Here is a 24,258-nt window from a genome sequence, read left to right as displayed (position 1 = left end):
AATCGATACAAGAGTACAGGTTATCGGTGGCCGGTGAGAACGACCGACTATTGACCCACATTGGACCCGCTCCATAATCAATACAACATTGTATAATTCACGTAATTGTACAAGAAAGGAAAAGTAAACAGCATTGTCAAAATACGAAGGACGATGGAAAATAACAGGGAAAGTTGTCGTAAAAGCTACGTAAAAGAACATGAATGAGCTTCTTGCCCTCAAGGCTTGAAGGTCAAATTTGACGGCTTTTGCTGGAAGATTCCACTGTTAGTATAAGGGATTAGTTTGGCCGCCATATTACCGTAGGAGAAAGATTTCTTACGATAAAATCTATCGCAATGAAAAAAGGATTATGTAACTTTTTGTAGTCTTGTTTTCCACGAAATAATGTGATACTTTAATCCGTTTTCCTCATTAATGATCACGCCTCGTTAAGGTCTAAGCTTTCAGCACACAAAAAGGTGCTTGGCTTTGTTACTTAACCCTAAGCGCCCTTCAAAAGCCCAGTTTTTGTAACAAAATTAACCTTTTACACTCCAAGCCAAAGATGAAAGCAAAAGAGGCTGTTTTCAGTTTTGTTAACTTCTTGACATCTGAACCAGACATTAGAACTTTCAGTTTTACAAAAGGTTAATTTCCATTAATGTTTGTCAGGGGTTCATGTTTTACTGTAAGGCGTCCACCGTAAACGATCTGCTGGTAAAGCAATTAAAGCGCGAACAAGTCATAGATGGATGGCCAAGTAGTGGTGATTAATCTGAGCGTCTTTGTGCTTGTAGAGCATGGTTAAAATAACAGCCCCGTTAAAGGCCTTTGGGTAGTTTGAACGACTTTCACACCTAGAATGAAAACTAACTATACGAAAAATTATATAATACTACTGTAAAACCTACGTTATTAAATGTCAGAAGATAAATTTAGACTCCATTTTCCAGTAAAGGTCAGGGTTCACGTAAAACGTGCCAAGCGTGGAATGTGTTGATGCGGAATATTACATAACTGTATTATGTGCTGAAAACCTATTTTCACGGTCAACAATAGCTGCCAAGTTTGCACGAATATATCGTTTGAGCTTAGAGGAAATAACTCTAAAGCAGGATTTAAGCATATGAAAGTAGTGCCATGATTGTTTCACTCTGTATAGTTTGTGTCCATATTGATATAATCCATAGGCCGGCGCTACATTGAGACTTAGCGACGTATTATTAAAGAATTTCGTAAATTCACAATCTTTGACAGTCGTTAACAGTAATGAGAAGCTTGAAAGTCTGACAACCAGTCTTACCGAAGGGTTTTAAAACCCAGGTAACTGGGTTGTGGCAATCAGCTTCATCTGCAAAAGGCTGCATCCGGTGAGACTGGAAGCCGACTCCTACATAGTTTGGAAGTAAGGCTAGGCTAATGATGATGACAGTAAAGTAACTTCAGAGTTGAGACTATTGTTCGATACTTCAGATCAAAGTCCATTGATTCCGTGCAATACATTCCATTATGAATCTCGTCAATTTGTGCGGGCGTTCTAACAGCTACAAACGAGTGTAATCAGTCAATCTATATTACTGTACGTGCGCAGACGCAGCCCGTAATCGATCTGATTGTGTTAATTGAAGTCAAATAGAACAGAAGCAATGTGCGTCAGTTCCTTTCAGGTGTTAGAAAAGACGCTAGGACATTAAGAATTAAGATAAAAACAAATAAGTATATAGAACGATAAATCTGAAAAAGTTAAGGAAGTTAGTATAATAACAATCAAGTAGACCTGACCCATCATTATCATTATACACAACACTCTTGTGGCCATCTCATGTCACTCTAAAAGGATAATTTATAAAGTAAATCATGACATTACTACGCTGACGTAAGTGTTGAAGAAAATGCGACGGCACGAGTAGCGGGTAACAGAGAAGAGAAATATTAGAAGGTATTAAGAAAGATTACTTGACGGAGCGCGAGATAAATGGCTGAATGGAAGTAGGGTTTAATCTTAGCAGGGAGGGAACAAATGAGAACTTTAAATAAGAAATGAAAAACTCTACGAGAGAGATTCATTTTAAAACTTTTAGTTATTTTTACACTTTAGTCAGAAAGGACATAGTTTTATCATTTACGTATAAGTGTCAAGTAGATTATCCTGTAAATAATGTCACAATAAGTCTATCAACTCTCAGTTAAAGCCTGAACAGACTTATCTTGTGATGGCAAAACAAGAAGTGTTAGGTACTTCCATATTTCATTGCGTATGGCAAATATAGCTGCAATATTATTGCCCTTAGTCAAAGTAACAAAAGTATATTCATCAATAATCCTTGTACGGCATCAATAATCATCATTTAGGCTTTGTTACACTGTCAAATGTTCAAGCAATACATGTATTTGTATCTCTTGCCAATTACTTCGCGGTTCTTCAGTACACCTGTCCGCGGTAAAGCACAATCATTGTTTATCGTTAGTAGCTATTACTTTCTTTATCTGATAGTATTTTGAACCCCGTCTGAGCTTTACCTGTTTGTGTAGTGATACGAATGTCTGGTGAATAATAGTAATTAGTAATCGTTGATTGTAGATTGGGTGTTGCTAATGACAGTGCTTATTTTTTTCGGAAACTGTTTCCAAGGGCTTTCTGTTTCTTTTAAGAATTACTTTAACTTACTTTTGTCGAGTTAGATTTTTTGTGGAGTCATAGTTTTGTTAGTAGGGACGAAGAGCCAGGAAGAGAATTAGTTTTGTGAATAGAGTCCTTCATGATTGTCGTACATGCATAATATGCATTTGTATGCATTAATGGGTAAATTAAATCCACACCTGATTCCGTAAAAGTACACAAAGACCAAAGAACGCCACTTGCTACGACCCTTACAAACTTCCCTTGATTCATTCACATCCTTACAAACATCTTATCATAAATAGGATTGAAATATTGTATTAAATTGGATAAAATGTACGGTCGCGGAAAGATTGTCAAATTCTAATATTCTGGAAGTTAGACAAAACTATGTAGCTTAGCTTGTTTGAAAAACAAACATCAATTTTCTTTATGATTGTCTTTCTATATTTCATGGCATCACGCAAATACAATTTTAGCTGTTTTAGTTTCAAGGCCCGAGATAATGAGGTCAGCTATGCGTCAAAACAATGTTAACAATGCGTCAAACATTATTTGTGAAAACTAGACTGTTTTTACGAGTGATAAGTAGTCAGTACACTACTTCAGTTGGCTTAGATGTATAGTGCATTCTTTTTAAAAGCCGTCAGATTACTTACTCACAAATTACTCTAATTTATTAACATTTTACATACTTAAGACATATTGATTATGTATGTTAAGAACTTAATTTATTTTATCTTAATCCTGTGGGTAGGTAGTAAGTAGGTAGACCTTTGAAGCGCAAATATATTCTTATATTTTTTCACATATATTATTTCCTAGCATCTGACAGTCTTTCCGGTAGAAGTCGCGTATTTCAATATTTATTGTATGGGTTACAATATGTTTATTTTACTACGATTTCTTTAGGTTATTTATTTTCTAAGTGTCAAGTAAAGTTATCTCTAGCTTTCATATATTTTCTGTCATTTTATATACCGGTTAGGTTATCCGACACTTATCCATTAACCGCAAAAAGCCTTCGAACTTCTATCTCCAAACATCGATGTACCAGGGAATTACGTGACTTATTCCTAGATGCCTCACACGGCACTGAAAGTATAAATAAGATAAAAAGACAACGTCAATCCGCATCACGACAGATACGAGTGCAAAAATATAGTAACTTTCCATTCATCAATAAAAAATATATGACGTTGTTATATTTAAAGTAATTAGGGATCCGTTATCAACACATGTTATTTATAATATATTGTTTTGAATTGCAATCAGTCGCAATAACGCGGATCAAGTGATCATATTATCTTATCACTGTACAAACTTCCTACACTCATATTACAATCGATGTTATTGATATATCAGTAAAGCGATTTCTTATCTCAAGATGCGCCTTTCAGGTATTTCAGTGACTTTCGTTTAAACATAACATGAAAAATATAGCGACTTTTCTTGTTTTTTTTTATTGAGTCATTTTATGAGTATGAAAATAAGTACCTATTTAATATATTGTTTAATTTATATTTTATATTAAAAGGTAAATAACGTAACAAAACAATCACGATAAGTTGTGTTCAACTAAATTGCATGCGGTCAACCGGAAAAAGTAAAGTATAACTAATAAATTGTTATCGATCAACACTTCTCAAATCAATTATTTTCAACTCTCTCTCTTTGTGAGGTTTTCTAAGCATTCAATTTTGGTTTCTGAAAAGCGTTTTTGCGGGACGCTACTGGTACAATATAGTATGTAGAAGAACTGAGAAAGTAACAAAGTGGAGTTCTCCTACAAGTAGTAACGACCAACAACAACCGGGTAGCTAACTTTTTTAATGACAAATCCCATCATCGACTCTAGCGTATTCCGAGAGAAATATTTTTTGCTGTCATATTGATGACGTTACCATAGAGTGTACATTCAGGCTGCAGATTAAATTAAAAAATCTGCTCGATTCTCTACTACTATCGACTACCGACAACCGACCTGTCATCGAGAAATTTTGTATGAAAATCTGATCAGCGCCGCTGACGGGTGTCGTAGGAAACATTTTGGCAGTAAATTCTAAATGTCAAAATTTCGATAGCTAGCCGGTTGTCGGTAGTCGATAGTGGTAGAGAATCGAGGTACTGAAGCATAGCACAGAAGTTACTTAGTTAGTTCATTCCAGAACCGTTATTATTAAGTAGAGTAACTCGTTGCATTTCTCAGAAAAAAGTGTACAAAGTATTTACGAACAAACAGAAAAACAAAGCATAAAACATTGATAAACTGACAGTGCAATATACGTAGACGGTTACAAGATAAATAAAAACTCAATAATGATAGTGGAATCCCCCACGCGGGAGCCACGTGGTGACCGAGTGGACGTTATCTTACATACCTATAGGCTAAATAATTGCGATCAATACGAAATACTATCGACAAATATTTGTCTACTATGACGTATAATGTAATGTCAGTGAACTTGACATCTGATACCTTGGTAACTACAAAAAAGACGGCTATCTCTATAAATAGATGGTATGCAGGATATTTGAAACGGGACATTGTTATCTTACAATACGTATGTATACAGTGCGATTCTTTACAGTCGGTACTATTGAGTATCGAGAGTTTGACATTTAAAATGTACTGTAATAATAGTTCTTACGGTGACCGCTAGAGGTGTTGATCAGATTTTTATACACCGATAGCTAGCCGATTGTCGCTGTTCGATAGTGGTAGAGAATCGCGCTACAGCACTATACACGTTTGAGTTTACTGTTAATTCTTTTGCGATGCTAGTTTTAAAACCTTTTATCCAGTAAGAGTCTACTTGTATAACCTTGTGTGACAAGATCCTATAAACTTCATAAAGTCATAAGGTAGTTTGGGTAGACTAAAACTACAGGAAAGATACTTCGCTGCAAAAAAAATATAATATTATTTTCAGGTTTGTAACCTAATACGTACAAGTAAAAAAAATTACAAACCCGAAGTTAAGGAAATACAGAGTCCTCACCCTCAAAAAGAGTTAAATGACCTACAAATTAAATCGCTTTAGGTCAGTGACACAATAAAGAATGCTACCTAATCAGGTACTCAGGTAGCATGTATCATGAGACCGGTGCGTGGCACTGCGGTAAATCCTTTATCAAGGTAATCCTTATACCTCTTAATTGGGGAGGTGGTAAAGAAAATTACGTGAGAATTTGTACCTGAGTTCATGAAACTTTGGCTTTTTTAATCGTGTTAGTTGGACATTGTTAAAAAGCACGTAGAACGTATCCAGGCTATAGATACAAGACTTGTTAAGTCAAGATGCATTCTTACAGTTGACATAATGTATTCTATAGCTAGATCCTAGGTATATAATGTAAATTTCGCAGTTGAAGGTCTTAAGATCGATCGATAAGATCTTAGAGAACTTAGAGCCCGTTGAAATATCATCAGGAACAAAACGACCAAGTAAAAATACGCAAAAAAGAAAAGAAGACAGACAGGGTTGACAAGGGACTTTGCAATCGAATCATAGGTGACTGACCCTAACAGGAAACAAAGGAACGAATCACACAAGAAAAAAATAACTTTATTTCTAAGGGTTCAGCGACTCAGAGCGCTACTAATCAGGTAAAGCTTAGCACGAGACCACGAGAGCGGTGCGTGACAAAGTCGTGCCGTGTAATACATTATCAAGGCTCACCGTAATATAATCTTTACACCTTCAGTAAATACTACTAATATAATAATAAAAGTTTTAAAATTTTGAGTAATTCAAAATTCAAATTCACGCGATCATGGCATGTTTAACACGGTTTTTATGGCAAACACAAAAAGGATATAAAAGATTAAACCAAAATCTATTTGCTTTTCCTTTATTTTTAATTACCCTATTTCCGTCCCACTACTGAGTAAAGGCCTCTTGGTTTTCACTTGTTTTTTTAGTAGAAAAAAAAAAGTAGAAATGAAAAGTAAACAGAATTGAATACAGAACCATAAAATATAGTTATTTTTCCATTAGAATAGCAGAAAACAATCAAACTGTGCACAGAGTTGTAAAGTCACCATGAAACTAATTCGTCAAGAACGTAACGACTAACGAGTATACGGGCCGTAACGAACTACTACATAACTATGATTATATTGTTTGAAAATAAATAGGATGTGTATATCTTTAAAACTACTACTACTACTACGACGCTTAAGAAAAACGGAATTAGCATGAAATGACTGAATGAATTTGTCTATGAATTCCGCAAACTCAGATAATTTCTTAACAAGAATACTAAACAGCATTGCAGATAATGAAGAACTGTAGAAAAATAGATAAATATTAATCCATTCGAATGATTACCTTATTCCCTTTGTCCAAGATAGTATAATGACAGAAATAAAGGAAAATATAATATTAAAAGACCGTTTCTTCAAAGGGGTTTTCCTTCATACAAGACACTGAAATGTTTTCCGCAACACAGGACAGTATATTGCGAAAACTAATAGAATAAAGTTGCAAAGATTACAAACTTATATATGCAGAAACATTTATGTTAAATTGAAGTCAGTCACGATAACAACTAGACTATTAGCTGATAGATAAACAAAGTATTATTGTTGGCATAGTAAATGGCTAATGGGTTTCATATCTATTTTAAGTCGTCTACATAACTTTGTGAAGAAAACTTTATTTGTATATAGAAAATCCAGCACAATTTCAAGGACCGCCTTAAGAACAAGCAAGTTTTTTTTATGAAACTGAAGGTCTATTTTATACTAAAGCAATGACTTACAACGCAAGTACACAGTAGGGCATTTAGCAAGTTACTTTTTTAAGTATTAGCCAATATCTAGATCTATAATCTAGCTAGAGCTACATTAGTAGAAAAATCGCGTGATGTAGTAAAGCGTTAATTTGTATGCAGATTAGAGTAGTCTGATTATTCCAGTGATTGTAGGTCGTAATTTCCTTGATTTGATTCTCGTGTAGCTATCTGGTTTATATAACCCACGCAGTCGGGAAGTGAAGTGCAATAATGGCATATTTCGAGTGGATGCAATTAGATAATACATTATCAGGCTATTATGTACAGGGCAAACAATAAAATTTTACTACAAGGCCGTTGAGATTATAGCTGCATAGGTAACTCATGCGCAGGTTTGCTAGTGAATAGATGACGTCAAACGAACGTCTAGTATGAATATTTTTTCTAACCGTGCACCAACAAGGCGAAATTCTGATTCCTTTTGTTGCTATGCAAAACAACTTTAACGTACTCTGTGATATTACGATACAAATTAAATTACCGTAATGAAAATCGTATATATCCCAAATGCATCTGAACTTATCATCCCAATATGACGCGTCAAATCCACTACCCCACCTCAAAACAAGAAAACTAAACTAAGTATATGAACTCAATTAAGAATACTCCTTAGTAGTCGTAATTTCTACAAGTGCAAACGCACTAACATAAGAGAAATCAAGACAATAATGATTCATTGTGAACAGACACCTTGGTCACGGGTTCAGTGTCATCGAAGAATTGGCTATCATGGCTTATTTAAAATCAAACTACACATTAAATTATCTTCTTGAAGACTACTCTACTACAATAGGAATACGCAATGTTGAAGAGAAAAAAGTAATGCGAAATCTTAGCAAAAAATGTTATTTAATATTAAGAACTGTATAAAATTGCGGAATTTAACTAGTGTTTAAGGTTAATTATCGATATTGAATTACATCAGCTGTAACAGACGTCATTGGTGATAAAGAACTGAAAAAAAGACTCAGAATCTCCAGTATTTCGTCACTTGTTTATTTCCAGGGGTATCACGGATTGTTGCAAAAACCTTTTATCAATTGTTCCTTGCTATACAAACGTAGGTAAACAGTTCAAGAACACTCAGAATGATATGTGACGCTTCGTGTGAACCCTGAAACTGAACAATGGCGACTGGACGAAGATTCTAGGAAGGACCGTTGATGTATTGAGATTGATGAGACAACTGACAAACGCATTAGAGAGCATTAATGACATTAAATTATTAATTATGGGAAGAAAATTATGTCATTGCATTAGGCGCTATCAGAGGAAAATGAACATGGCCTTGATCTTTGTTGAATTAACAGAAAATGCTCTTGCTTTTCAGGATTTTTGGCTGCATGAAGCTCTGAACATAAAACTAAAATCAAATTAAACCATAACAAAGTTATACGGTAGTCGAAAATTGTCTGAATTGATTCGAGAAAAGGCTACGGCAGTGTCGAATTTTTAATAGACTTGGCGGCAGCTACGACATTCTCCCCACTGATTCCTACGATTAGTTTCATATGACTATAGAGCAGACATTTTACATAACGATAGCCATATATACATATCATAAAGTTAGCATAGCCATACCATAAAGTTTAGAACAGGACATCGATTTTCAATGCTCAATTGGCATGACAAATGGCAATCTCCTGTGCCAATGTGGAATTCAAAACAACAGCTAATACAGAACTGTTTATATACAAGTTATAAATAGATATAATATAGATACGTAACTGTTTACAATAAACTCGTCTATAAGTACAATAACCGGTTATAAAGTGCGCCATAGAACTAGTCCTTGGTACTAGTTTTGTTTATCGATAACGCGGTATTGATATGAAACTATGTGACTGAAGTTTATCGGCCTTCGTTTACTTCTGCTAGTACAGCTGGCTTTGAAAAGGTGCTATTTATGTTGCTAGATGGATAGCTACATATCGAGTTTGAATCAAGCATCTTTGAGAGATACTTCAAGAAGAGAACAAGCTGATAGCGACACAATAGTATTTTATACATGGGCTAGGAGGCAAACCGTGGGAAATAAGCACTATAAAATTGGCAGTAAAACCTGCAGAAATTTGACACTAAGTTGTTATATTGTTCAAAAGAAAAGAGTAAAGTTAGAAAACAGCTGAAAAGCGTGCTATTTGGTCAGCTGGGAAATGGCACGTGTAAAAATTTACAATCAGTGACGCTCTTTTATTGTTCACGGCATTTCTTATTGTGCAATTCAGCTGTATACATATTATTACATATTATCCTTAGGTACTCGCTAAATAGCAGAAATTGTATCAGGAACTTCTTCAAGAAAAATCCTGAGTTTATCAAAAACATCAAAAAATTGTGTTACCAAATGCATTATTAAAGAAATACAAAGTACATAAATGAAAAAACAATTATTATAAATAGAAGGGGCATCGTGTGAAATTCTCCATGACAATACAAACATGCACGACCTTGCAGTACTGCGTCGTAGACCCGCTTGTTCTAATGGACTCTAATTCTTTCAGCACATTGTAATGTGCTCACGCGCACTTTCAAATGCTAATAGTTATTGGTTCATGGTTGATGCACTCGGGAAATAATTTGTTTATTGTTATTATGTGTATACATTTCTTATGTAACATATCTATTATATGTATTTTATCTTGTGTTACTGTAGCCCGAAGTGTATAAACTTCGCTATTCACAATGCTAGACTCAGACTTCATAGGCAGCTGTTGAATTATGACAGATCAACATACTATACTTTTAATACGTTTTTAGATTTTGGAAATAGATTTGGATTTGGTATAACAAAAAGTAGAAGCGTAAACAAAACAAGAAAATTGCAAAGAGAAGGTGGTCTTATTAAAATAATAAAGAATTCAGTTGAATGGAATTTTTGTTACCAAGAAATCTCTACGTTTGAGGAAAGTCCCTGTATATTCTTACTTGGTATTACTCGGAACCGTACGTGACGAATCCGCAACCGTTCTCCTATGACCTGTTCGCCATTGGACTGTTCGTCGACAGGATGATTCATTTATTTCCTTTTCCCCAACAGAGTCTTTCACCTATGGACATTGCGTCGACAGAAACTTTCATCTATGTCAATTTCGACGACAGGTCTTTCCAGCTACAGAATATTCCACCGACACGACGATAAACTTATTACTCTGGTAACTACAGACCTTTTCAAAATCGTATCTAACTGGCTGGGCACATATTTGTCATTTAATCAAATAGGAGAAAGAGAAAAAGAACAAGAGTAGAATAATGAGTAAATACAATAATATTATTGGATTAGTGAAAGGAAAAATATACGTTTTTTGAGTTAATTTCATTGTTTATTTTATGTTTTGTTTTTTTTTTGTAATAATATGAATTTTAACTATGTATATTATATTTTTGTATTTGGTAATTTTCATTTTCTTTGCCTACGAAAGCTAATTTTAGATTTCTAACATCATCGTCACCTTAAAGTCACGCCTTCATTTTTCATTTTTGGACCTTAAAGCCTCTATGATAGTTCCGAGTTGTATTTGTGAACATTAGTGTTCTACTTAAGCTAAAAGGCTCTTAATAATGACTTCTCTAGGGCAAGTAACCAACCCTGTTCTCTTAGTAAAGATACAGTAAGCTGTAGCTGTTAGATATGTATATTTTTGTTTTATCGCTTGTCTTAAAATTGACAGCCAATTCTCCTTAGATGAAAAGGTCTGTAGTTACCAGAGTAATAGGTTTATCGTCGTGTCGGTGGAATATTCTGTAGCTGGAAAGACCTGTCGTCGAAATTGACATAGATGAAAGTTTCTGTCGACGCAATGTCCATAGGTGAAAGACTCTGTTGGGGAAAAGGAAATAAATGAATCATCCTGTCGACGAACAGTCCAATGGCGAACCGGTCATAGGAGAACGGTTGCGGATTCGTACGTGACAAAATATGTAGGTCTTATTTATCGAAGAAAAGGTAGATGTTAGTATTCGAGGAAAATTGATATCAATGTACATCACGATGAAAGAGAAAATTACTTAAGGAGAATATTTATGGACCAAATTACTATCAGGTTTACTGATTTAATATTTAAAATAAGAAAGTATAACTTACTTTGGGCTAAAAAAATATAAAGAAAAACAAAATGATATGATATAGTTACTATGGAATAGATACAGATATATGGAATAGATACAGTTTGACATCAAACATTCTGTTTGTAATGCTAAGTGGATAGTCACATTTCCACGACATAAGCATCTACAATATCGGATTGTATTAGTTCTAGTTCAAATTGGTACAAACCAAACATAATGTCTTGCGCAATAACGACCCGTGCCTACGTACATCCAAAATTTACTAGCTAATAAACCAGTTTATAGGACTGAACTAATTTAGAGAGAGCTACTGAAACAATGCACGCTGCAAATCAATTTCGTCAGGTATGAAAGCTGGTAGCTGAGTTTCAGGATGAAGAAATATGAATGCTCAAAAGAAATACAAAATTCTTCAATAGCTATTTCCTACACTTGGTATTAACGTATTCAGATTTTGACATTAATAATTAACTGGTGCCCAAACCCATGAGCGATAGTCAGATTGTAGGTATACAACAATTTTTGTTAACTATTCAATAGTAGTAAAAAATCACCACCATTCCGAGCTCAAATACACTCCAAAAGTACTCCGGAATTAAATCGAATAATGATTACCACTAATCTGGGGACAAAAGCAGGCGATGATTTGTCTTCTGAGATGCAAAAGGAGAAAAGGGACGTAGTAAACAATTTTAACAGAAGAAAGGTAAAATAAGAAACACAAGAATTTACAATTAAAGGTAGGTACCTATTTGCGGTACGAAGAGCAGTGTTTGTAAACTGTAAGTCGTAAATATAGAACGGTTAGTTATGTAGTAAAGATATCATATTACATAATGATCTAGCATCCTGAGTTGCGGCGCACTAGTACGTTGTGGTTGCGGTTATTACACATCAGCAAAGATTTATCACTCATAAGACATTGGAGACAGAAAAAAGACTTCGTAAATACTGAAAGAAATATCATATTACAATTACAAATGCGAAGACATTGTATTGAAAAAATACTTCGTAAATACTGAAGAAACTATCCTATTAGCAGAATAGGATTTTTTTGAGAATAGTTTTTGTTTCTAACTATTTAACGCAAAAACTACAGACCGGAATGTAATGGAATTTGGTATAAATATAGTTAATTAACTAATACCAACATATATAGGATATGTATTTTTACTCCTGGAAATCATTCCACGCAAAGGAAGTTCAATGCAGTAGCTAGCCTAACTATAAAAAAAAAATCTTGCTTACGGAGTCACAAGAAACATCCAATCATCCATTAGTTTATTAGTATTGATAAATAGCTGTAACAGTTACAATGAATGACCACCTGGAATAATTGCTGATTATTATCGTAATTAATTGGTATAGATACATGATAGTGAAGAATGATAAGCAAGGGGGCCGTGTGAATTGTCTTTAAGTTCAATTAGAACAAACAATTATTATTGCACACGATATGTATAATTAAATGATAAGACCAATAAGAAAATTAAGAATCACTCTTAAGGGGAATATCGAATTCAAACCAAAATAACATTTTATAGTACCTCAAGCAAACATGACCAATATGATCATATAATCTAAGTATGTCAAAGCCTACTCATTAAATTTTGATTACAAGGAGACTGGGAGGAACTTTTAAAAAAATCATCAAATTCGGCCACTCAGCATGTGGAGATCCTTATATTTTGAAGTCAGTTAAAAAAAAATGTTTTTATAACGGCCATCAATGATAGAAATAACAGTTTGATAGCTGATAGCATATCATGTTGTAAGCGTGTGCTTAGCATTTATTATTCATGACAATGATGTGCTTTTAACAATACAAAACGTGAAAGCTGTTATCGAAAACAAATATTTACATTTAAGAACTATTGTAACGCATTATCGGTCAACGATGATAAAAGTTCAGTCTAAAAATAATGATAATATGCGCTTGTAACCAGTATTCACTACTGTTACTATCGGAAAGGTTAAAAATCTACGCATTATATGGTTGAAAGAACGTGTCAATAACGCAAAGTTTAAAAAAAATTATAACTGCATTCGCTAGTATCATCGACTAGCAACCAAAATAAGAGGATATTGTGAACCTCTTCCTATTTTTGAAGTCGGTTAAAACAACTTAACGTCGGTTACAACTAGGGTTTCGGGATTTCCGTGGAAATAGGGTTCGAGAAGTCTCGGTATCCGGGAACAAAACGCAGTCGGGAATTGAGAAACCCTAGTTAGAACGAACGGTATATTATGATGAAAATAGTACTTGCGAACTACCCTAGAGACGTTGATCAGTTTTTCATACAAAAATTGTTGATAGCTAGCCGGTTGTCTGCAGTAGTAGGATATCACCTAACTGATTGAATATGCCTATTGCTGCGCAAAAGCTTCTCATGTATTTCCTAAACCTTTGTCTTTCAGTTCTAACCATCATGTTCATGTTCGCTGATACAAATAAGGAAGGCACACAAAATTGAATTTTAAATTGAATGTGAACGACTGTCATAAAGTGGATCGTAAATCTAACGATGTGGAAACGAAACCAATAGAGTTGAACTTCTATTCGATGCGACCTTGACAGAGAGGTACAAGGTCAAGGGGAATAAGATAGCAATGTTGAAGATTCATTGCAAGATCAACTGAAGAAAATTTGGAATTTTTTCTATGTAAATTTAAAGTCATTAATGATTATAAGAATCCCCTTGTACTTATCTATTTTATCTAGGTACCTATGAATTAGTAGACTATTCTATGTAGACTCTGACTTTTAAAACAAATACGTAGCGGCGGCTTTTTAAAATACTTTTGCCTTTTTCTCTGCCATTTTCCATCTTACTTATGCATAAAACTGCATAACTACAAAATACATCTTTTTGACAATAAAATCACATTTTATATCTTCTCGCAAAACAGTTGCATGTTTACAAAGAGTAAGTATAATAAAACAGACGTTATTAAAGTCAAAGAAGGTAGATCGAGACAGATAGACGATACAATGAACTCGTATTAGCATTTAGTAGACAGTTGTCACGCAGTGTATTCAGACTGTCAAGTTTTGGCATGTCAATGTTGGAGTAGAGTCTTGACACGTACTCGTTAAGATGGTACAGGGTCATAAGGAATATGAAGGGATATTATTTGAATATAATCAACTTATTAAAATATAAGTACTTAAGGAATTCGATTGATTCTGTGGCGCAGTGATAAAGAATGCGACTGCTATGCAATGATTGAGAGTCCGGCGCAAGTATTGGTCTAGATATTTTCTATTCAGGAATTTTCAGTCCTCTGGAGATTAAATTCGGCGTATTGATTATGTTGTCTCCAAAATTAAAGTGGATTTGGGCTTTTTGTTAATAGTCTTCTAACATAGAGTTTTACGAACCACAGGTAAGAATTTCTTACGTCTCTTGTACAGATTGCAAAGGGAAATTGAAACCCAAAAAGAACAAAGGAGTTTTATTTTAAGGTCTATTCTAAGGTAATCCCACGGTAACGGGAAGTATGCAAGGGGTAGGACTTATAAATATAGTCCACGCGGACGCAGTCGCGGTCAAGAGCAAGTGAATAACAAATCTCCAAATTCCCTAGTATTAATTAAACCGCTATCGCTTACTCTCAGTAACAGTATCGCAGAGTCATTTGCGTCACAAGATCGTTCGTCCTTGAATCAGCGAGCATTGAAGTAGGGCTAGTTATATTGAAAAGGCAGTTACATTATGTCATGTATTATCTCTAATGGGTGCGTATGTACTGTGATCTTTGTATATAATGCTTAGTTTGTTGCAGTACTGCTTAGTGAGCTGTCTAGTGTTAGAAATGCTAATGATGTGTTATCTTGTAACTGAAGCGTATGTGTGATGATAGAAATAAATAGTTGTGAAGACTAAATATTATAATAGGACTAGATTTTGTTTGTCTGCAAAAAAAGAAGAGGTTTAAATTCAAAATGTTTGTGTTATTCTAGCTCCCTGTGGGACAAATTTTATTATGTCCATAGTAGTCTCTGAAAATAGTGTTTATAGTATAACTAGGATTCCTGTACGATTTTCAAAAGATCGTCATTATTCTACTTAAAGTTACTTTTTTGTACAAAAAAAAATGTTTATTTAATCCTCATGCAATTCACAAAACGCGGAAATCAATGGCCCAATAAATTAAGCCCTTTTAAGATACGATTCCAAGGTCTTTACTCTAGGCAGCCCTATCATAAAACAAATAATATTATCTAACAACAACGAGATACCGAGTAATAACTACATGTAGTATTTACACGAGACTATGATAATTTGCAATTAGCATGTGCACTTGTGCATGTGCATATCAGCGCACAGAAGTTGAATGTCAAGACTGTTACTAGGCTTATTTACTGCGCGGTTGTATATGGTAATATTTGTACAGTTTTCCTCGGTATTACGGAGTTGCGTAATTATTCTGTTTTGATTATGATGCGAATAATAATTGCTGTGTATTTGTAAAGGTATTAAACCATTTCGATAACATGTGTTAATGTTTGTAAGAAAATCCTTGCTGAAATATTTAGGCCCGATTTCACGACCTCTGGTTAAGTATCAGAAAGCATATCAGATGGAATGTTGACCAAGTTGATAGGTTATCTGACACTTATTAATACGCTGTTAAACTGACTCTTACTATTTTGTCTCAGTTAGAAGCGAAACAAAATACCATTGTATATTATATTATTTAATATCTCGAGAATTTTCCAGATTATTCCAGAATTCTCGCTGGCGCTAGCTAACCATTAACTCAAGAAATTGCATTTAGAGAGCAAGGTACCTATATTTAGGTATTGGTGTATCCAGTCATTTCGGAGTAACCTTTAGTCAAAATAAAGGCCTAAAGAAACCGATTTTTGGCACAATTTCCTAAAACCTATAGAAACTGGATCCAATTTTACTTCCTAAAGGGTCGTAACATAAAAAAGTCCCAATCATCAGCTTAACAAACCGATTACCCCACATATCGATAAGCGCGGTCGATATCTACGTCACAGCAGATAAATCACACAACTGCGCAGCTAGACTGTGGCTGCCATTATCTACTTGAGAGGATAGGTGACTGGGTCACTGAATTGACTGGGGATAGGCTAGTGCGCACTGTGAATAAGGGGGATTATTTAATAGTTCAACCGACCACTGAAAGACTACTACTTACTGAATAGTCGCCTTTGAATCTGGTGCAATACGTTCAAGAAGATTGGCAGATTGGTCACCTATCTGAGGTCGAAATATTAGTGCGATTCTCAGCAAGAATTTTAGAGTTCTGGTGTTATTATTTAGCTCGATTTATACAATTATTATATAGTCCGTTCTTAGGAGCCAGAATTGGACAGTAGGGTGTCTAGTCTAGACTTGACACACTAACTCGGTTTCACGCGCGGTAGTGTGTGTAATGAGCAATGGAGACGACTTTTGTAATGGACCTTTAAACTCCCATAAACACTATATAAAGGATTTTCGAGGTAGAGGGGTTAAACGTAAGTCATCTTCACTTTTCAGTTGGTATTATTAATTTCTTACTTGAAATACATGACGAAGATATTAAATGGTATTAATTAATGTTTCTATTTCAGGATAAATAGCATCATGTAAAATGATAAGAAGACAACAGCTGGCCCTTCTATTGAACTAAATAACAAGACTATTATGTTCAGCCAGAAATAATCAGGCCCACGCGATAAATGTATGAGTGTCAACATACATACATACATACACGTAATATTTCCAGTTGTAAATTATTCACTTCAAGCCGCCCCCTATCTCGGAATATTTGACTGAATCTTTAAAATATAATGCTTTTATATTCTGAAGATTGATGCTGAGACTGACTCTAATCTAGAATGATGTATAAGAATATTCAAGATAACGACAGTTTTACCAACACCACACTAAGGGTCAGTTTTACTACCCAATAGATAAAATGAAAAGTATGAAAACAACAGTTAAAATTCCAAATGATAACCTAACCGATACTTATTCAGGAGTGGCGAAACTGGGTCTCACTTTAACTCGTAAAGATATTCAGAGGAACAGAAAAGTAATCTACATAATAAGGCCAAGTTAACAAGTAATTTCTACGATTAACTAAGAACTTAAGTAAATTAAACAGTAGAATACCTATAGAAACTATAGTTTGCTTGAAAATGTATATAAATTCTTAGTAGAACTTGTCGCAAACAAGACGAAGATAGGTTGTATTAATACTAAGTGCTTTAATATACCGTTATATAGAATATATGAATACACAACCAGTTTAGTAACCCGCATGTTATGGAGTTTCGGAAGAATCTATATTCGAGACGGTATATACGATATTAATCACTGTTTGAATAGACAGACGAAGCGATTTGTATTGAATTAATTGGTATAAAGGCATTTGACAGGAACGTTTAAAGCTTCACGAGAAGACCAACTTCATCTTGTCCTTATTAAAGCTAGTAAATACACAATAGAGCTGATTTCTTAACAAAAAATGGTTTAAACATAAACGAGGTTCCTAACCTTTCCGAATAGAATGGGAAGTGGGAAGCGAAGTGGCCTTTTTGTTAAGATCGGGCCCTAAAAAGTGGTGACCCGTTTCATAACGGTTGCGCAAATGACGTCAGAGCCAAAGCTTCTTCGGCAAAAAAGATCTCCACTAAAACTAATCCCTTAACGTCTGAAGCTGGAAAAACTACTCCAGTTTGTCAACTAGTATCGATTTTCTAACCGCGACTGGCGCAATGCCAAGTGTAAGGCTATAGACGCGATTGTTCGTTCCTGGCAACGCGCCAAATGGCACGGTAGCCGAATTATTTTTTATAAATCTCATGATTCTACTAACTTCCGTAAATTTAAAACTGTTTTTAATGACGCGTGTTCATTCATTACTTTATCATTACTATCTTAGTTTATGATAATTATACAGATGTTTGTATATGTTTTACCAGCAGTTAACTATTGTAAAGCCTTGAACTACATATTTTTGTTTTATTCTCGTTTACCCAAAGCTACATACATTTTCTTATAATGTTTCCGCGACTGAAACAGTTTATTAGTGTTTAGTTTACGAGTTGCGAGCACGCGCAATCGATTTACACCACATCGATCTTCTACGACTCGACTATAAGCAGTGAGCCCTTCGGGATTACTCGTGTGATTTCGTGCCATTGAGAGATCGTAAATCGAAATCGGTTTTATCGAACAAATGAATTTTATAATTTGCACATTTCTGTGTTCTTTCTGTGGTTATTAAATGGTTTGATTGCCAGAGAGGGACCATTTATCAGAATCAGATTGTTATGTAGTCGCTAAGGTAAACATTTTGCCCTAGACTTAACGATGAGCTACCCTTATAAAATCGTAATAGTTAGGCCGAAAACCTCCGATTACTGACATTGAAGGAAGAGAACATTTCCGTTACCACATATGAACAAACGCTTCAGAAGGAGTTTTCGGAGATATTTCAGGTTGTTATTATTAAAGACTTACCTAAGCTGAGCGCAGTAGAACTGGTGCGGGATGGCAGTTAGCACACCAGCACCGTCGCCGGTGTCGTTGTCGCACGCGCAAGCACCGCGGTGCTCCATGCGTTTTGCGAGGACCTCGGCATCGCGGACGATCTGGTACAGGAGAAATCAGTTCAGTGTAAAATTTTTGAATGCGAGAGATTACTGTTAAACCGTTTAGCTCCATGTGTTAGAAAGTTAAGTTTTAATTAAGTAAGTTATAGTTGTTTTGTGGTAGCAGCAAATATTTTCCTATGAGTAACCCGCAAAAGAAAGCAACGCAAAAGTAAAAATATAAAATTCTGTCTCTAATTCCGAATGGTAACGCTTAAAAATAATACTGACGAGAAGCAAACACTGATATTTCAATTAAGCCATTTGTAACAATTAGATTAATGGGATTTAAAGAGTTTTCATAGACGCCTTAATATTGTAAAACTAATTCTATCTAGAAATCTAGTCCAGTCATCCCGTAACTAGGTGATTTCATGGACGGAGATATAGTCTGGCATGGAATCAAGACTATAAATTTTAATATGGTAGAATTCTAGCTAATATTTATATGTATTTTATCCTTTTTGGCCTTGTAATCTTAATCTGAGTAAATGGCCGGTAGCTTTTGTGTAGAAACAGCTGTTTTGTTATCTCGATGATAAAAAATTGCTATCTAATGCCTGGTTGATATTAATACATTTCTATTTTTAGCACAATTAAGTGCATATTTCGGAACTTTGTTCGAATTATGTAGAATATTGCAATACTTTTTCTTCTGATGCAGTTTCTGTTGCCAAGAATTATATTAGCTGATGTGATTTCGCTCTTATGCCCTTAGAACAGTAAAGAGTTTAATATTATGTTGTAATTATAAATGGAATAACTATTGTATGTAACTTTCTGAATTCTGCGGGCACACTTCGATGTTGGTCAAAATACGTTAATGTTAAACTAACTAAGATCTAGAAAGCTCAGGATACTAGCAGAAGAATTACGATGGGAGACGATAAGATTCACGACCATTACGTATTTGCATCGCAAAAAGAACTTGTTAAAGGCTTATTATTACATTAATTACGAGTAAAGAATTTATTTAAAGTACGTTGTACTTACTTTATGAGTACGTTTCCCGTCGATAGCAACTACAAAACCAACACCACAGGCTTCGTGCTCGTTCTGAGGGTCGTACAAGCCTTGCTTGGGCGGCCCTTCCCACTCCATACCTGGACAACGATATACACATACACTCCACATATGTCCATGAATGCTATTAAAATTGGGCAGTATAATAGAAGAAAAATATTTTTTTAGTTGAGACTATGTGACTGGCCCAAAAGTTTGGAAACGGTCGTGTCGTTTATATCGTGTGGTTGACGTTTGGACGATACAAGTAAATCTACACGTGCGGGAGATGCTTTGCGTTTCAAATTATTCGAGATAGTTTAGCTTGATGTGAACAGACCAATATTAATCTCGAAAAGTGATTCATATTAAGCTGTCAATTTTCTTTTACCGTATAGGTACCTACACAGAAAAAAATGCATAGTACCTAAATTAAATTACAAGATACTTCCTACACACTGAAATACCATTTTTGATAAACCGAACTGACCGATAAGCCACTCATTAGCTCATAGCGTGCAAACCACATGGTCCCATAACCTACGAGGTTCATGTAAACTATTTCGCCTTGTCCTAGAAACCAAGTTCATCGACATCCATACTAATATTATAAATGCGAAAGTAACTGTCTGTCTGTCTGTCTGTCTGCTACTCAATCACGCCTAAACTACTGAACCAATTTGCATGAAATTTGGTATAGAGATATTTTGATACCCGAGAAAGGACATAGGCTATATATCATCGCGCTATCGCTACAACCAAAAGGAGCAAAGTACCAGTTAAAATTGTTACAAAAACGGGGAAAAATTTCACCCAGTCTCTCTAATTGGACGCAAGCGAAGTTGCGCGGGTCAGCTAGTTAGTACTAAAAATAATCGCGATATAAAGTTGTTAAAAATATTGTTGGACTTTGTCCGCGTTCTCGCTGACGTGGGGTCGAGATTCGTGACAACTTGCGGTAAAAATTATCAGGGTTTTTATCAACTACTGGTGTATTGTTATAACTATTGTTATTTCAATAAACTTGTTGGATGTTCTTTTTAGTTTGGGAGTAACGGAAACGAGTCTACAGAAAGAATGGGACATGGAAACGCGATACTATTATAGGAAGAGCTTTTATAGTTTAACAGTAGGTGTAGTTAAAAATAATAAAAATCGTGTTTTTTTATTTTTAAGCGAAATTCCTAGTTGTTTCTGTTTTTTCTTAAAGTTATGCATCGTGAATAACCTGTCTGCATTTAGTAACTGCAAAATTTGGTTTGAAAATCAATTACTTAATACTATTACAGTATCTCAGTAACAGTCACAAAGTAAATCCTCTAGCAACAAAAGAGGGTTAGCAACACGTCAAATTTGCGAAGCCATAAAATTTCGGCGTCCCCTCATTCAATTCCGTCAAGGTGAGCAGCAGCGAGCACTCAAATCATACTGCACACATAACTGACAATGATAAATCATGCATATCAAATATTTTAGCATGATGGAAAACTTTTACTTGCATTGATTACTTTTTTCTAGGACTTGGTTGATTTTATGTGTCTTTTTCCCCCAAATATTAAATTTAACTTTTAACTACCCAAAATAGTTAGTGATTTATTTGAAAAACTGTGTATTTAGGTTTCACCTACCTATAAAAACTTTAAGACCATAGATTCTAGAAAATATTATAGCAATATTTCTTTTGGAAGAATTATGAATGAAGCCTATACTCAGCAGCAGGATAGTACTGGCTCAGAAAAAAGGACATGTCAGAGTACATAAACATAGAACTATGTAGATCTCTCTAGTAATTTGGGGAAAGTATAAAAATTTGACAGCAAAATTTCATCACAATTACATAAACTTGGAAATAAAGCAATTACGATAATGTCAATGTCAATAATTAATATTTAAGTGCATTATCAGTTCACAAACAATGATTTGATAAAATCTTTTTAATTTACGGCAGACAGACATGCAGGTCTTATCTTAATCATTTGAATGGTAGGATTAAAAATATAATGAGTAATAAGGTGAAGGACAAATTAAATCACTCTGCCTAGTAAAAGGATTTACTTTTCATAACCAAGGTTTGTAAATAATTTAATCATTATTATTATAGTGTAGTCTATGTACCTATGTTTCAATGGATAGGTACCTTTTCAGGAATTTTAAGAACAGGGTGAAGTATTTGAAATTACTAGATATGAAAAAGAATGAGTTTGTACAATAATTACTTTTTAGTAAAAGAAATATAAACAGTAAAGACTGTAGCAAAGTGAATATGTTAAAATAGATAGGTAACTAAATAATATTTTTTTCTACATACCTATCTAAATGCTTTTTAAATAATTCATGTATATATTATATACTAAATAAAAGGGTTTTATTGGGTTACAGAAATAAAACATATTGGTTATCAAAGCAGGAAAACATGCTTGGTAGGCCAAAGGGTTAAGAATCCATGTCTGATAGTGTGTTAATGACTGCAATAATCATTATTGTATTACATAAATATAGTGTTTTTAATGTCATAAATATAAGACAAGACTCGGTTATCTATCCTCTTTGTCTTAAGTCAACTATTCCTATCTCAGATAACTTAATCCCAGGATAAATTTCGATAGGTTTTACTAAAAAATAATATTGCATGACATACCTATGTATAAGAATCTATTAATATCAACATTATCTCTCACTTGGAGAGGAGTAGGTGTCTAAAGATATAAAAATCAGACCATATATAAATTCTTCTTTTATAAAAATAAATAATTAAAAACACATAAGAATCAACTATAAATACTCATTATATTCATTAGAACAGCCTGACTTCTGAATATTTAAATCACCATCAGTCAGCTGTTATTATTTTTAATACGAACGGGTATTCGAGACGTCATTTTTAGATTGTGATCAATGCTGGCGCCACACAAAAGCCGGTTCGCGAGAAAAAAAAAAAACGTGTCTTTGATTCAATGAACCAGATGGTAGATCATTGACCGTGAAGATGAATTCTAATCACTGGTTTATTTTCATCCGATTTTTCGGTGAGAATACGTTAATTTAATTTTATATTTGTTCTATTGCAAGATACTTACTCGGAAGTTTGGAGTCAGTAAGATGAACGTGAGATTAACTACACAATGATCGGAAAATATTGTAACTAAAAGTTATTAATCTGTATAGATTGACAACAATACAAAAGCAAAGGAACTTTTATGGTGTACACAAACGTATTTTCGTCACAGTTTACAGAAATTGAACGTAGTTTATCGAGCATGTACGCAGTTAGTGCACACAGACTATTATTTTATATTTTCAGATGAATTACGCGCTGCATCTCTAGCCAGTAACAGGAAATTAAATGAAACCCGTTATATTAATATTACATAGACAGCTAAAATTAAAGGTAAATATTTTTTGGACTAGACAAGTATGTGATTGAGTTCATGTATAAATTTCTGACTCTAAGATAAGATGTATTTTTCACCACGTACGCATTACACGTGGAGTAGTAATAGCTCGCGAAAGACATGCCAGACATAGCCCGTGAAAATATTCTTGAGAATGCAACAAAAACCCCTTACCTCAAAGTACGTTCGGTAAATTAAATAAACCTTTGTCGCCTACACCACAACGTAACGTTCTCACTTTAACACACAATTGTTATCAAATAACAACAGTTGTGCAGTACTGAGAATTATAAGAATAACTGGAACACTGAAAATATACCGGCAGAACGTAGTGACCGCTCTACAGACGACTACGATACCCGGCAGCACGCGAGTGACTGAGTGAAGGAGATGAACGAGACCGGTTCGTAGTTATTGAACGAACTGACTATTGTGCGGAGAAGAATGAATGAAATAAACAAGGAGCTGCTGTGATTGGTCGTTTAATCTGATTGGATAAAGAATAGTGTGCGGAGTTGCCACCAAAAATAAGGCGAGATTACACGAAAGTTTTTAATTGAAATAAATTTAATATATTCGATAAATCTGTATGTTTACTTACCAACTTTACAATAACATTGACATGAAAATAGATTGATGACCTTGTTAATAAACATTTTTTAATTAGAAACAGGGTGCGTTTTGCTATAAATCGACAAAAAAATATTGTTTCACATATTATTAAATTAGAATAACTCTTAAAGTCTTTAATTTTACGGTAAAATCAGCCTGGGTGA

At 34.4% G+C, this 24,258-nt stretch overlaps 1 protein-coding gene across 1 annotated transcript in view; it reads right to left on the bottom strand.

The window, feature by feature from the left end:
• LOC142973196 (uncharacterized) overlaps positions 1-23,869 on the bottom strand; it is a 62,840-nt gene extending 38,971 nt beyond the window's left edge. The window contains exons 1-3 of the mRNA XM_076114811.1: positions 23,657-23,869; positions 20,082-20,191; positions 18,958-19,088 (exon numbers count right to left, since the gene is read on the bottom strand). Of these exons, the coding sequence (XP_075970926.1) occupies positions 18,958-19,088; positions 20,082-20,189 (239 nt within the window). The 5' untranslated portion in view covers positions 20,190-20,191; positions 23,657-23,869. The remainder of the gene's footprint in view (positions 1-18,957; positions 19,089-20,081; positions 20,192-23,656) is intronic.
• Positions 23,870-24,258: the final 389 nt, after the last annotated feature.

Source organism: Anticarsia gemmatalis, chromosome 5 (assembly GCF_050436995.1).
Source record: "Anticarsia gemmatalis isolate Benzon Research Colony breed Stoneville strain chromosome 5, ilAntGemm2 primary, whole genome shotgun sequence".
In the NCBI taxonomy this organism is placed as follows: Eukaryota; Metazoa; Arthropoda; class Insecta; order Lepidoptera; family Erebidae; genus Anticarsia; species Anticarsia gemmatalis.
The sequence above is the reverse complement of the archived record's forward strand: the minus strand, read 5'-3'. Positions and strand labels throughout refer to the sequence as shown.